This window comes from Rhinatrema bivittatum, chromosome 4, assembly GCF_901001135.1.
Source record: "Rhinatrema bivittatum chromosome 4, aRhiBiv1.1, whole genome shotgun sequence".
Taxonomy (NCBI): domain Eukaryota; kingdom Metazoa; phylum Chordata; class Amphibia; order Gymnophiona; family Rhinatrematidae; genus Rhinatrema; species Rhinatrema bivittatum.
Window position 1 is genome coordinate 365,276,227 of NC_042618.1, and position 12,752 is coordinate 365,288,978.

Below are 12,752 nucleotides of genomic sequence, written 5' to 3' on the forward strand. Positions count from 1 at the left end.
TTAATTATTATAAAGTCCTTACCTGACTCACTATGACTTCGAATTGCATCCTATAAACAAAAAAACAAAACAAAAGAAAAAACGAATTTCATAAGCCATTTCAACATAAGACACACATACAAAGGTGAACATTAAATGAAAGGTGAACAAGTAGAAATAAGTAGAGTGACATTAAATGAAGTCACTCTACTTATTAACCATTAGTCGAGTGAAACATGCAAAAATGCAAAACTTCTAAGGTTAGTATAACAGACATCAAATACCAAGTAAAAATAAACAAAGTAGAACTTAAGAGAGCAATATCATATAAATGTAAATGCCTGCTTTTAGTAAATTAGACCAGCTTCTTGGTTTCTCTTTGGATAAAACCAAATGTAAGGTCTGATCCATCAGCCAAGGACGGTCCCTTCTTGATATTTTTTTATTGATTGAGAAGTTGTTTAGACTATGGGATGTTGCTATGGGTTATTGACAGTTCTGTTTTGTTGTTACGGTTGAGGACTTTTTTATGGGCAGAGTCAATCCTGAATCTGTTGGGGGTAAGGCAGGTAGGGTGGAGGGAAGTTTGGGAAAAGATGTAAAACCTGTTTGGTATGCAGTTGTATTGCTTTTCTTTGTTATATGCTGAATTTTTAACAACACATTTTCTTTTTCTTTTTTTAACTGAACTAACGCCATGTCATCCAACCCTACTGGGGAAATAAAACTGTTTGGGCTCTGATCAAACTGGGAGTACTAAACCTCCCAGGTAAAACAAATAAATAGATAAAGCAAGCTAAGGTAATACTTTGTAGATAATTTAAACGTGTTAGAGAAATGTTTCTGTGAAATTAAAAGGCAATTATTTGAACAAGTTTGTTATCTAAATATTTACACATGGACTTTTTCCTTACTTTATTATCTTTAACTTATAATAGTTTTAAGTATAAAAAAAAGAAGTTAATTTGCCACTTAAGGGGGTAGTTATGTAACAGTGCACATAAGTTAGCTTTCAAATATTTGCATAAGTTACACCAATTTTCAAAGCAGACTTATATGCATAAATCCACTTTGAAATCATCCCAGCAAAACTGCTCATACACAATTACACCTGCTATTTGGTGCATATAGTTTTGTCACAATAATTAAAATCAAGATACAAGTCCCAACTCTGCTCAGACTCCAATTTAAACAGCTCAGGAATTTTTCAAAACTGAGGCTACCATTGTTCTTACTCAACTGTAGCTGCGTTCACTGAGGCACAGGATGAATTTTAGTCATTATATGTGGGTGATATCTGGTGGCTCTGAATGAACTCATCTGTCCATGTTAGTAGAGCTTTGAGCTCTACTGAGCATGTGTGAGAGTTCCTGCATAGGCATTGCCTCATGAGTCTCCTCAGTCTATTCCAGGGCTAATCTAGCTATGTGGTCAATTCTCCAGGGTGGCAGGTGGGTATTCCATGGCTAATTCATCCCGCTATCTACTGTTTACATTGAGCAAATTTGCTTTATCCAACAGTAAGCAGGCTGACTTAGCCATTACATATGGGGAGTCCCAAGCTGAGGGATGCAACACAGTGTTTACTTAGTAAGCAACTCGGCCCTCACCAGGTAAAAAGTGGACTACAGTGAGACTAGATTTTGCAAAACTGCTCCAAATTTACTGTCCGTCTTTGAGAGGTTATCAAGACAGTAATGGGATGTAAAGATACAAACAGAAGACCAAATTGCAGCTCTGCAGATATGACTTCTCAAAGATGCACAGTGGAAGCAGCTATGGCTCTCACTTGATGAGCCTTCACAGAGTCTGTGATTTGCAGTCCTGCTAAGGTTTGGCAGTGATGAATGCATTCAGCCAGCCAGTTAGACAAGGTACTTTTGGCAACTGCTGCTCCTAATCGGTTCCGATCATATCAGACAAATGATTGGGAGATATTTTGATGTAACAGAGTTGTTTCTTACTATGCTAAGGCCCTTTTCCAGTCCAGAGTATGTATGACTTTTTCACCCTCTTGCACATTGGCCTAGGAAAGAAGGTAAGCAATACAATGGACTGACTGATTGATATAGAAAGTCGAGATGACCTTTGGAAGAAATTTGGGTGATTTTGGAGAACCGCCCTGTTGTAGAAGAATTGCATGTATGGAGGATAGTGGAAAAAAAGCTTGGAGTTCGCTGACTCTCCTAGCTGAAGTCTTGCAGCAAGGAAGACCATCTTCCATGTCAAGTACTTTAGCTCCAGTGACTCAAAAGGAGGATTCTTTAGTTGGGAAAGGACTACATTCAGGTCCCACAAACACATGGCTTTTGACATGTTATAGGTCTTTCATAAAATGAAATGTCAGGGGATCAGAGATCAGTTTGCTGCCTACTTGAGTATAGTAAGCTGCTACAGCACAGAGGTGCACTCATACGGAAGAGGTGGCAAGGCCTGACTCACAAAGGTGGAGCAAATATTTAAGCAAATGCTTAGGCTCACAGGAAAATGGGTCCAAAGCATTTTGATGACACTATTTAGAGTACCTGTGCCATTTGAAGGCATAGTTTCTCCCAGTGGAAGGCTTTCTAAAGAACATTAGTATGTCCATAATTTCTGTTAATAAGTGAAGTTCCTCTTGTCATTGAGTGCTCAAAATCCAAGTTGCAAGGTTGAGGGCAGAAAGGTTAGGAAGACAGGACATTGTACCATCCTATGTCAACAGCGCAGTCAACAGCGCAGAGTCTGTTCTCAGATGTATAGGATGACTGCTGGAAATTTGTATGAGATATGTATACCAGATCTGTCTGAGCCACATTGGGGCTATGAGGATTAAACAAACACGGTCCTGAAAAACCTTCTCCACTGTTCTGGCAATAAACGGTAATGGACCCCAGGTGAAAAGGAAAACATCTTGAGCTAGCCTGTGATCACTTGGTAAAACTGAGCAAAATTGATTCAGTTGTGCTTTCTGCTCTGATGCGAACAGGTCCACCAATGGTACACCCCATAAGATGAAGAGTTTGGCTGCAATTGATTGCTGTACAGAGTAGCTGAAACACTTTGCCGAGTCAATCTGACAGTATGTTTGAGATGCCTGTCAGATAAGTGGCCTATAGAGCAGCTAGATTTCTTTCTGCCCAAAGCCAGATTTTTAAGGCTTTGTGGCAGAGATGCTATGATCCCGTTCCTCCTTGCTTGTTGACATAAAACACTGCAACCTGGCTGTCTGTTTGAATTAAGATGCTCTTTCCTAGAAGAAAATGCATAAAGGTTGATAAAGTGTATTAGATTGCTTTCACAGAAACATGACAGCAGAAAAAGACCGTATGGCCCATCCAGTGTGCCCATCCATCCAATTAATTTATAATTATAATCCTTATCACTTCTTTAGAAATCCCCTGTATTTATCCCATGATTTCTTGAATTCAGATACGGTTTTTGTTTCCACCACTTCTACTGGGAGGCTGTTCCACACATCCACCAACCTCTCTGTAAAGAAATATTTCCTAAGATTACTCCTGAGGCTACCCCCTTTCAATCTCATCTCATGGCCCCTCATTCTAGATCCTCCTTTCCACTGAAAGGGTCTCACCTCCTGTGCAATGAAACTTCTCTCTCCTTTCCTCTAGGGTATACATGTTGAGATCCTTAAGTCTCTCTCTATATGCTTTAGAACGAAGACCATGGATCATTTTAGTAGCCATCCTTTGGACCAAATCCATCCTGTTCATATCCTTTTGAAAGTGTGGTCTCCAGAACTGTACACAGTATTCCAAGTGACGTCTCACCAGGGACCTATACAGGAGCAATATCACCTCCCTTTTTCTGCTGATCAATATTTTTTCTCCCTATGCAGCCAAGATTCTTTCTGGCTTTTACTGTCACTTTATCCACCCATTTGGCTACCATAAGATCATTATATACAATTACCCCCAGATCCCGCTCTTCCTTTGTGCTTCGAAGAATTTCACTTCCAATACTGTACTTTTCCCTTGTGTTTTTGCATCCTAAATGTATTTTATTTATTTAAGAGCTTTTATATACCGTCATTAAGTTATTCACCATCATAACGGTTTACAATAGGGCACCAATATCAAAGGAAAATATAGCTCATAAATTACATGGGTAGTGCCATTAGTATTCGGTAACAAATAAGAGTTTATATCAAAAGACATTACTTGGGGTTGAGAGTTTAATAGAAATTCATCCTGATGGTTGACTACAGTTAAAAATTACTCTGCTTTTTTTTTTTTTAGCATTAAATCTTAGCTGCCAGACTTTTGCCCATTCCTCGAGCTTTGCTAGATCCCTCCTCATGGTTTTCGTCTTCTTCCTGGCTACCCACCCTATTACAGATTTTTGGTATCACCAGCATAAAGACAAACCTTTCGTTATGCTGCTCACAAAAATGTTTCCATCTTTGTCACCTCCCACTCAGCCATTTTGTAATCCACTCAGTCACTCTAGGATCCATACCAAAGGCGCATAATTTATTTGTAAGTCTTCTGTACTTAACTGTGTCAAAGGCCTTCCTGAAATCCAAGTACACTACATCTCCCTTGATCCAGCTCTCTGGTCACCCAATCAAAGAAATTGATCAGATTCATCAGACAAGATTTACCTCCAATAAAACCATGCTGCCTCAGATCTTGCAATCCATTCGATTCCAAAAATTGCACTATCCTCTATTTTAGCAGTGATTCCAAAAGTTTGCTCACCACAGAGATCAGACTAATTAGCATGTAGTTCCCAGCCTCCTCACTTCCACTTTTATGTCTAGGAACTACATCCGCCCTTTTACATTCCTCCAGAATTACTCCACATTCTAAAGAAGCATTCAACTTTAGAAGACTGATTTGATAGCAGTTCCTTGAAGAGTCCAGAGAGCTTGTGTTTGAAGGGTTCCAGTATGTGCTCCCCACTTTTTAGTGAAGGCATCCATCACCAGAATTACTTGGTAGGGGAGCGAGCAAAGAGGAGGTCTTTCCTTGAGAACTCACGGGTACAGCAACCATTAACTCATAGTTGCTGTGATCTGCACGCGAGATAACAGCGGTTGAGTTAATTGATCCCACTGGGTACATGGACCCCCACTGGAGAAAGTGGATGCGAAGATAGGTCAGCAGAACCACATGGATGGCCACTGCCATATGACCAAGAACTACCTGGAGCCATCTTACAGAGGAGCATGGAGAAAAGAGGAGGTTCAAGATGAGTGATGTCACGATGTTCACTCAGTCAGGAATGCTCCTTCCTTTATCGAGTTTAACTAAGCCCCAATGAATTTGAATCTCTGATTAGGTTCCATGCTTGATTTTTTCAAAAGTTGATCAGAAAACCTAAGCATTTTAGAAGAGCTATAGTTAAGCTCATAGAGCATAATAATTTGTCCTGTGAGTTCACTGTGATAAGCCAAATCCAGGTATGGGAAGACGTGCATTCCCTTGTGACAAAGATGAGCTGCCACTATCGCAAAACATTTTAGAAAGACCCTTGGGGCCTTAGAGGCCAAATGGGAGTAATCTGTATTAGCAGTGGGAAATATTCACCCAGAAGCAGAGGTAGTGCCAATGCGAAGGGTGGATGGATGTGCGAGCATATGCATTCTTTAGATCGTCTTTCTGTATTTAAGGCAGGATCGTGCTGAGGGAGTTCATTTAGAACTTCTCTTAAAATATGTATGTTTAGGCGTCTCAAGTCAAGAATGGGCACAGTTCCCCCATTTTCTTGGGGATAAGGAAATATCAGGAATAGAAACCCAGTCCATGCTGATATGCTGGAATTGGCTTTAATCGCTCGTTCATTGGAGAAGCGATTGGATTTCCAGTCGAAGCTGTGGTAAATGAGATGGATCTGGATGGAGCACCAAACAATATGGGAGGAATAGATGCTGGGAGAAACACAACCGGTACCCAGACTGCACAATTTGGAGGTCCCAGAGGCCCTTGGTGATCAGACGCCACTCCTCCACAAAATGTTGGATTCTTCCCTCTATTGGGAGGGATCAAAATCTAGGCCCCAGGTCTTGGTTTGGACTGGGTTGTTGCATAGGTTTCTGCAGACTGTGTTCTCTTTGTCGAGGTCTGGCCGGAAGTGGCTGTTCATGATGTGCTGGAAGAGGCGGTAGACTGTACTGTTGAAAAGACTAGTATGGCCTCTTATGGAAGTATGGCTATTTGTAGGGATACTGTTATTGTGTTATGGAGGGCTATTCAGCAGATGTCGAGAACAACTGCATCACTACATTCTGTCTCATGGAGCTTTCCACCAAAAAGATTGTCCCCTAAGCAGGGGAGGTCCACAAGTTTTTCGTGGATGTCCTTCTGGGTGCTGCTTGCTCAAAGCCACACCATACATCTAGCCCCAATAGAGGCAGAGGAGGTACATGCAACAGAATCAAAGGATTCGTATACTGATTTGAATAGATGGTGGATGCCCTCTTCTACATCTAGGAGTGGTTGTGGATAGTAATTGCTTTGCTCCATGGCAGGTAAGAAAGGCCTCAACTTTTGAATACAGTCATGAATGTACTGCATCATCTAGAACGGTGGATGCGAGCAGATATCTATTAAAAATTCTTATATACTGCATCTTCTCAAGATTTGATTCAATGCAATTCAGCACTGCACTTTGAAAACTTTCCTTGACAAAGTTATCCAGAAGTTTGTGGTCTTTTCCAGGAGAAGAATATGATTGAATCTGTGTCTTCTTCACTTTCTTCGTAGAAGATGCAACTATGGACTGGTGAGACAACTGGATGACAGCAAAGCTTGGTGAGTGCTGGACTTTGAATGTGAGGACTAACTTTCTAGTTGTAGGAGTGACTGAAATGGGAGTTTCCCACATTCTCATCTGCAGATGCACTGAGCATATCATGAACTGGAAGGACCACTGATTTGGCTGGAGGGTCCAATATTTGAAGAAGCCCAAGGAGCTAAGAAGGGGATCTTTGTTTTTGCGGACACGGACGCTCAGTGCTGCACCCATCTTTTCCACAAACTTAGAATAGGTAAGATTGTCTGGTGGCGAGATGTGATCCAGAAGACCTGGAAATAGGTTGGAGGGTATGCCAGTAGAGTCTTCATTCAAGCATAGAAGGCACTGGGTCGCTTACCCAGGACTCCATGATGGGCCACTGGTAGACTCAGAGGAAAGGTTGTCTGATATATGATCTCTGACCTGCTAGAATCTGCTACAATGGACAATGAAGAACCTGCTGAGCAAGGGTTTTGATGAGTTCACCCCAAAGGTAATATCGTGACTCCAGTCTGTAGTATCACCATAGCAGTAGTAGAAAGGAGAGGCTGGAAAGTTCCTTCTATCTCCTTGGTCAAAGAGGTAAAGAAACTCCTCACAAAGTCTGCAATTTGGTTGAGCGATGTGTGTCCTCTGACCTGCCATAGGTGGTGCAAACAACCTCTTTCAAGACAAGGATAGGCTCCTGCATGAGGCCTGGCAGCCTGTTAGAATTGAGTGGTACAATAGAGGTCACAGGTTCTGCAGTCTTCTGTAAAGTCCTTCTACCACTCGTCTAGGCAAGGTAAATGTCCTGGCTATTGGCAGTGCAGGGGTAACCTCACCCCTTCTCCTGCAGATCTAAGATGGGCTGTGAAGAGCTGGTTGGTAATGCAGCTTCATAAATTAAAAGGCTGAGGTGGTTGCATCAATGGTTTTGATGGGGTAGAGTGTTTGGACACCTTGGATTCTTTGATATGCTTTGATGGGTCTTTAGACACACACTGAGGAATCCAATGTAGGTTAATGATACTGCAATGAATCTGCACTGTGGTCCTTGCATTGTGCATCACAGGATCATGTGATATAGGATCATGAGCACCATCAGGTCTATCCAGTACCGAGCGATAGGAAGAGCTGCGTTAGTGCCCGGTGCACCCGCGGTTGCCGCCCGCACAGTGCAGCTCACCTACCGCTCGATCCTGAACAATAATTTTATGCAAATGTAAACCGCGTCTAAGAAGGGTCCGTGAAGTGTTAGGCCCGCGCAACCCATTTTACTGGATAGAGCGCCTATACAGTATCCTGGGTGTGCGGGCCTAACGTTTCACGCCACGCTGGTATCTGTCATTTCAAATGTCATTTGAAATGACAGATACCAGGAAGTCGGGACTGCCAGTCCCCCTCCCCTCCTCCCGAAGCAGGGCGCGAAAAGCAGCCTTGCTCCGGGAGGAGGGGAGAAGGGACTGGCAGTACGAAGCGGCGAAGCGACTTACTTTTTGCAGCTCCGATCGGAACTCTCCTGCCTCCCGCTGCGCGACTTACTTTTTTTGCAGCCATCCGGCCATCGGGAAGAACGTATCGTGGCTCCCCTGCCTCCCGGGGAAGATGGACGCCTGCACGGGGGAAAGCGGCCCCTGTGCATGCAATTGGCCGCTCAAGACGTGACGTCACGACGTTTGGCGTCACGGCATGTGACGTCACGTCTTGAGCGACCAATTGCATGCACAGGGGCCGCTTTCCCCCGTGCTGGCGTCCATCTTCTCCGGGAGGCAGGGGAGCCATGATACGTTCTTCCCGATGGCCGGACGGCTGCCAAAAAGTAAGTCGCGCAGTGGGAGGCAGGAGAGTTCCAATCGGGGCTGCAAAAAGTAAGTCGCTTCGCCGCTTCACACAGTCAGTGTCTCTTCTTCCCTCCTCCCGAAGCAGGGCGCGAAAAGCAGCCTTGCTCCGGGAGGAGGGAAGAAGAGACACTGACAGTGTGAAGCGGCAAAGCGACTTACTTTTTGCTTTTACGTTTTTTCGCTTTTTTTTTTTTGCTTCGGGAGGAGGGGAGAGGACTGGGGCTGCCCCGGAGACCGGCACCCATGATCGCGGCCGGGGCAGGTGAGCGGGGGCTGGGGGAAAGCTTGCCGCCTACCCTTACCCCTGCCTCTACCGCAGGGGTAAGGGTAGGCGGTAAGTTAGCAGGTTAAACGCGCGACAAAACGGCAGGGAAAGATAGCGATAGTCGGGGTGCGGGTTACGGGATGATAGGGAATAGCTAATTCGCTCGTTTGCATGCAATATACATGCCGCGTGCGGAAGGGGTTGGCCGGGGATTTTAGGACGCGGTAGGAGTAGGTTAAAGGGGATTCGGGATCGCAGGAAGGGATAACGCGGCCGGAAAGTGAGTAGAACGCGGCTTAGGAGCAGGGTAAACGCGGCCGCACTTTACAGGATAGACCTGCATGTGACTAAAGAGCAGATGAGTCAGTATGAATGAAGGTCGCTGGCTTCCATGGCTTCGGTGCATCATGCATCTAGGCACATCCTGCGTCAAGTGCCTATGGCATCGGTGGAAGATGTGTCTCAATGCTGTTGGTATAGATCATAGCTGCATTGACAGTGCCGGTGCCATGCACCCTACTTAGAATGTTTGCATTTTTTCAATGAAGGCTGCAATAGATCCAATGATTGATGCAGATTTCACTTTGATACAGAGTGGCTGGTGGAACTTGACTCCGCAGCTTCAGCCTGAGTGGGTGGAGTTTTTAAGGAGTTCCTGCTCAGCTCCTTTCCTAATGAGGCAGATAAGGATGCACTGCAGGACAAAGATCTACTGCGACTCTGAAGAGATTTACATAGTTCCTTGATATGAAGCACCCTGGACCTCTGCAAATATGGGGACATTTGTCTACAGGCATAGTGGTCCTTCTGGTCATGTTCCAGGCTGAGGCAACGATAATACAATTTCTGGCCACTGGTGAGGGACATAATCTTCCCACAGATACAACTGTTGAAACTGCTCACCGCAGTTGACTTCTTCTTCTGACTAGACATGGTGGAAGAAGGCCATGTGTCTTCGTCATGATTTTTTTTTTTTCCAGTAGCACTGAAAAGTGCTGTTGTGGGGCTGCAGAAGCAGCAAGGCAACTTTTGAAAAAAAAAATATCGAATTGAGAAAGTTTTAAGGATTTTTACTGAAAGAAAATATGAGAGAAAGTTCATGTCTGTACTGTGCTCGGACAAAAATGACTGAGAAGACTCACGAGGCAACACCTATATGCAAACTCCCGCACATCTCAGTAGAGCTTATTTATGTATTTATTTATTATTTTTTATATACCGACATTCAATCTGAGATATCACATCTGTTTACATTCGGGTACTGTAGGTATTTCCCTATCTCCAGAGGACTTACAATGTGAGTTTTGTACCTCACCAGTGGCCACAAATTGTATTATCGTTGCCTCAGCCTGGAACATGACCAGAACAACTGCTATGCCTGTAGACAAATGTCCCCACATTTGCAGAGGTCCAGGGTGCTTAAAGCTTGGAGAGACGAGTCCATTCAGTGCTGCTAGATAATGTCACCCATATATAATGGCTAATTCTGCCTGCTTACTGACAGAAAATGTAACTTGAGCCCTAACTCATGCTATTGGAACACATCTACAGAAGCAGCAGCCATTTCTTTCCAGCACATAAAAAGACTTAAGAAAAATGTAATTAAAAAAAATCTATCAAGTACATAGTGTTATAAAAAATATTGATTTCTCAACAGCATTCTAATTAGTGGAAAATCTGAGGTTGATGCACATATTATAGTTAGAAGCTTAATACAGACAGCCAATATTTGTTATGTAATTATTTTATCAATTCTTTTATTACATGAAATCAAAAGTCACCAAGAAGAATACGTACTCTTCCCCTTAAATAAAACCGTCTGCACCAGGACCTGGGAGAAGTGTTCAGGCCATTATTCTAGTCCAAAACAATGAAAGATGGAAAGACGAGAGAACAAAGAAATACATGGAAAAAAAAAAAAAGATAGCAATTGAGAAATATGAGACATGAGTAAAAAGAGGAGATAAGGAAAATGAAGAAAAACTGCATAGTAATAGGTATGTGCAGGTAGAAAAGTTATTATATATCCAAAATTGTCTTCCAAAATTAAAATTAAGCATCCATGTCAAGAGAATAAAAGATTTTCTAATTGTATTTTAACTGTAGTGCAAGAAGTCCAGATTTTTAAAAAGCCTTTTATAGGACACCAATGACACAATGAAATAAGGTAGTATAGTAAACTCAAAGAGGGATGTCACTTCATTATGCCAAGTACTTCTTTTCACTTGTGATACCATAAGTATTTGAAAAGCACTAGTATACAAATCCTTGTGCAGTTGCCAGGTTTCTAAAGGCAGCTACAGATTAGGTTTAAATGGATATGATTTACAGGTTTGGTTTTATTAATGTAAAAAAAGAAACGTGCATTAAAGTAGCAAGTGGCAAATGGCAACTCTCCCTTGCATATGGCAATATGTTCAGGAGATAAATATGCATGTCAAAGTCCAGAAGCCAAGAAAAGGCTTCAGGGGGAACTCTGTATAGTTTTGTGCAGTTTTGCACTGATCCATGGCCACAATAGCACCAGAGTCTGTCAATGTTCCACCTGTGGAGAAGACGTGTGTATTGGCCTGATGACACTCCAATGGCACCCAAAATATAATTATCCAACCCTCATTCCTTACAACTGTCAGTGATTTTTAATGCCTAGCACTTGCTATATCATAGCTGATTTGTAGAACTCAACGTTGTTACCTGTCACTATACCAATATGTACTTAATAAAAACCTTAGCAGAAAATTGCTGAAATCTGCAAAAGTGATACCAACAATGGTCCGGATTCTCTAGACTAGGGGTTCTCAACAATGATCCTTAAGAGCCACATACAGATCTGGATCTTAGAATAAATTAAAATGTGCAAATCAACCCAGCTGGACCAAGTATATGCACATATATTTCATGAATACTCATCAAGAGCACCCTGAAAACCAGCCCTGGGGGACAAGATTTGAGAAACCCTGCTCTACAAAGAAAAGGGTTAAAATCCCAACAAATTTATGTATTGCTACTTACTGGGGTGGTGCATGCGTTTTCATTTGTTTCAGTAATTTAAATGTGTACGTTTTTACATGCATAACATTTTATTTTATATGCATAAGTACAATTTACACACATAAAATTAAATTTTAAGCTTGCAAAATGGTGTTTACATGCATAAATCATCAAAACAAATGAAACGAACCACAAAAACATGCTAGAAAAAAAAAAGGCGAAACAAATTAAAAAAAAAATAAAATTCGTGTGTGCCCATCCACTTCCCAGTTGGCCAAAATTAAGTCATGGATGAATTAAGTGGACAAAGAATGGAATGAGGAAAGTACAGGACAATTCATGAACGGCTGGGCACTGCCCAGTTTTGATTTTTTTTTTAATTCCTTACCTCAATGATTCTGCTATCCACAGGCATGGCAGTATCGAACATGTGGACGTTAGGTGTGGATGTAGACCTCTGTCTTTGAGAAAGGGAACCCTCAGAAGTCGGATTGCTTGTACTGAATGTAAAGGCATGAGGCGTAGAATATCTATGCTGAGAACTGTGAAGAAACCCAAAAGACAAGGTTTTAAATTTTATTGAAAAATGTATCTCCCACCTATCTACAATTCTAATTGCCTTCAGCCTTGAAAAACCCCATACATCAGAAGTACAGGGAATCCTTAAAGATATCTACCAGGAGAAGAAGAGTTAACACCATTACAGGCTAACAAAACACAAACTCTTTAACTAGCTGGATCTTGCCCCCTTAATTTGTTTACATTAGCTGGTTTTGAGCTAGATGTTGACAGTGAGAGAGACTTGCTCAGCACATTTAGAAATGGTCTGCTTTTCTGCCACTTTCAGGCCTTTCCTCCATTCTCCCTCTCATAATAAATTGTTTTGACAGTTCTATAAGCTGTTTCAAATGAAATTTTAGAGATGAAAGTAAGACATGGCATTCTTTAAAAATTAA

General features: G+C 42.2%; 1 protein-coding gene across 6 annotated transcripts in view; it reads right to left on the bottom strand.

Moving 5' to 3' along the window:
* Positions 1–12,752, bottom strand: part of RAF1 (Raf-1 proto-oncogene, serine/threonine kinase) — a 250,516-nt gene that overhangs the window by 113,517 nt on the left and 124,247 nt on the right. For 4 of the 6 annotated variants that reach the window (XM_029600790.1, XM_029600794.1, XM_029600789.1 and 1 more), the window contains 3 exons: positions 12,185–12,338; positions 10,603–10,662; positions 23–50 (listed from right to left, as the gene is read on the bottom strand). In XM_029600790.1, coding sequence (XP_029456650.1) covers positions 23–50; positions 10,603–10,662; positions 12,185–12,338 — 242 coding nt within the window. The remainder of the gene's footprint in view (positions 1–22; positions 51–10,602; positions 10,663–12,184; positions 12,339–12,752) is intronic. The other 2 variants (XM_029600795.1, XM_029600792.1) reach the window with 1 other exon arrangement.